Source organism: Lactuca sativa, chromosome 4 (assembly GCF_002870075.4).
Source record: "Lactuca sativa cultivar Salinas chromosome 4, Lsat_Salinas_v11, whole genome shotgun sequence".
NCBI lineage: Eukaryota > Viridiplantae > Streptophyta > Magnoliopsida > Asterales > Asteraceae > Lactuca > Lactuca sativa.
In genome coordinates, this window is record NC_056626.2 from 338,565,373 (window position 1) to 338,567,281 (window position 1,909).

Consider the following 1,909-nt stretch of genomic DNA (forward strand, 5'->3'; position numbering starts at 1 on the left):
CCGCCAGATTTTGTTTTTTTTCCACGTTTCCTAAAATAAATAAAAACAATTTCAGCATTGTATATTTTTTGATATCTATTTATGAAATAAGACAAAATAAATGTAATTTTGAGCAACCTTGTAGACGTGGATGTTTCACTTGGATCAATACTTTGGGATGCGGTATTTTTGCAAGTCTTTTCACGGTGTCCATACTCACCACATCGCGGACACATGTGCCTTCTTTTAGGCTCATCCGAGGGTTTAATTATATTTTTTTGGGTCTTCCAGGCGGTCTTTTCATGAGAGGTGGGTAAATTTTCTCCCCATCTTTTTTAATCCAATGATCCTTTCCGGGCATCAGAGCAATTTTGAAAGCATATGCTTCTTTAAATTTTTGTATACTAAAATATTGATCAACATATTGGGCCCAAATAACATCCCTTGTAAAAGCAATAAAAGCCGCTGAATGTACAAATGGAAACCCCGTAACTTGCCACACTCGACAACCAAATTTTCTTGTGTCTTGGTTGACTTCCAAGCGCATTCCATTGAACTTCACCCCAACTTGATTATCACCACTTCCACATACTTCATACTCGCCCAAGTTCTACATGAAAGATAAACAAACATTTATTATTGAGATCTATATGCATCATCCAAGTTTAAAAAATATGCATATATAATTGAACTATAACTTAACATACTTACCTTAGAGATGTCATTGAGACGAATCATAGCATTAGGAACAAATACACCGTTCCATCTTTTCAGTAACATCCTCTTCTTGTCAAACCGTTTCATAAGCTTTTCTCTAATTGCATCAAGTAGATCAAGCACATGTTTATAATGTGTTGCACCAATCCAAGAATTAAACGATTCCGAAATATTATTAGTGATGTAATCACACTTGGATGGTGTTTCAAACTTGCTTCTACTCCATATCTTTTTGTGGTTGTTATTTAGATATTTAATGGCATCTTAACTTACATCAGCAATGTCCTTCAATAATTTGTCATGCTTGGTAGGACGGTAGGTTTTTGCCGCACACCAAAGTTTCTTGAAGAATTCACCACGAAATTGTTTCTTGAAATTGCTATATAGGTTTCGTACACATTCTCTATGCTCAGCATTAGGAGAAATGTGCATCGCAGCTACTTCTAACCCTTTTTCCATGTCTGATGAGATCACAAGACCATCTAGCATCCCAATTGCTTTTTTAAGTAATTTAAGAAACCATGTCCATGATTGTGTACTCTATAATTCAAGCACAAAATAAGCTATTGGAAAGATGGAATTGTTATCGTCAATACCAGTTGCAACAACTAGTACACCAGTGAACTTTCCTTTTAAATGGCAAGCATCAAGAGAAATATAAGGACAACAACCACCAAGAAACCCTTCAGAACAAGCTGCTAGACAAATAAAAAACCTTTTGAATCGTTTCTTGTCACCAGCAATATCAAAGTCAATTTCCACAATGCTTCCTTCATTCCTAATTAATAGTTCTTCTCTAAATGCATCCAACTTCATGAATGATTCTTCCCACTTACCATACATATCAGTACACTACTAGAAAAAGTCCCTTTAATGACGCGCAAACAATGACACTCGCTGATAGAGGACGTACATTCATGCATGCCCTAAAAAATAATGTCAGTTTTGCAAAATTTGAGGGATAGAGGCCACGCATTTGTGCGTGCCCGTAAAATTAGTGTCAGAATGGAAAAAAAGGAAATGCGAAGGGCGCGTTTCATAAAATGTGTGTCGTCTAAATGTGTCGCTTTATAAAGTTTAATGAAGCACGCGTTTTTAAGGCAGGATTTCACCCGCCTATTGAATCCCAAAAATTAACACCCCCCCCCTCGCCTCTCTTCTAATTAGCAAGAAAAAGCCCTAGGGCCTTCGTCTTCTTCTTCTTTAAAGTTAT

At 36.5% G+C, this 1,909-nt stretch overlaps 1 protein-coding gene across 1 annotated transcript; it reads right to left on the reverse strand.

The window, feature by feature from the left end:
* Positions 1-247: 247 nt before the first annotated feature.
* Positions 248-1,539, reverse strand: LOC111895979 (uncharacterized). Its single transcript, XM_023892018.1, has 4 exons — positions 1,293-1,539; positions 970-1,178; positions 691-924; positions 248-589 (listed from the first exon to the last, which is right to left on the reverse strand). Exons 1-4 carry the CDS (start codon positions 1,537-1,539, stop codon positions 248-250), a joined length of 1,032 nt encoding a protein of 343 aa, XP_023747786.1.
* Positions 1,540-1,909: the final 370 nt, after the last annotated feature.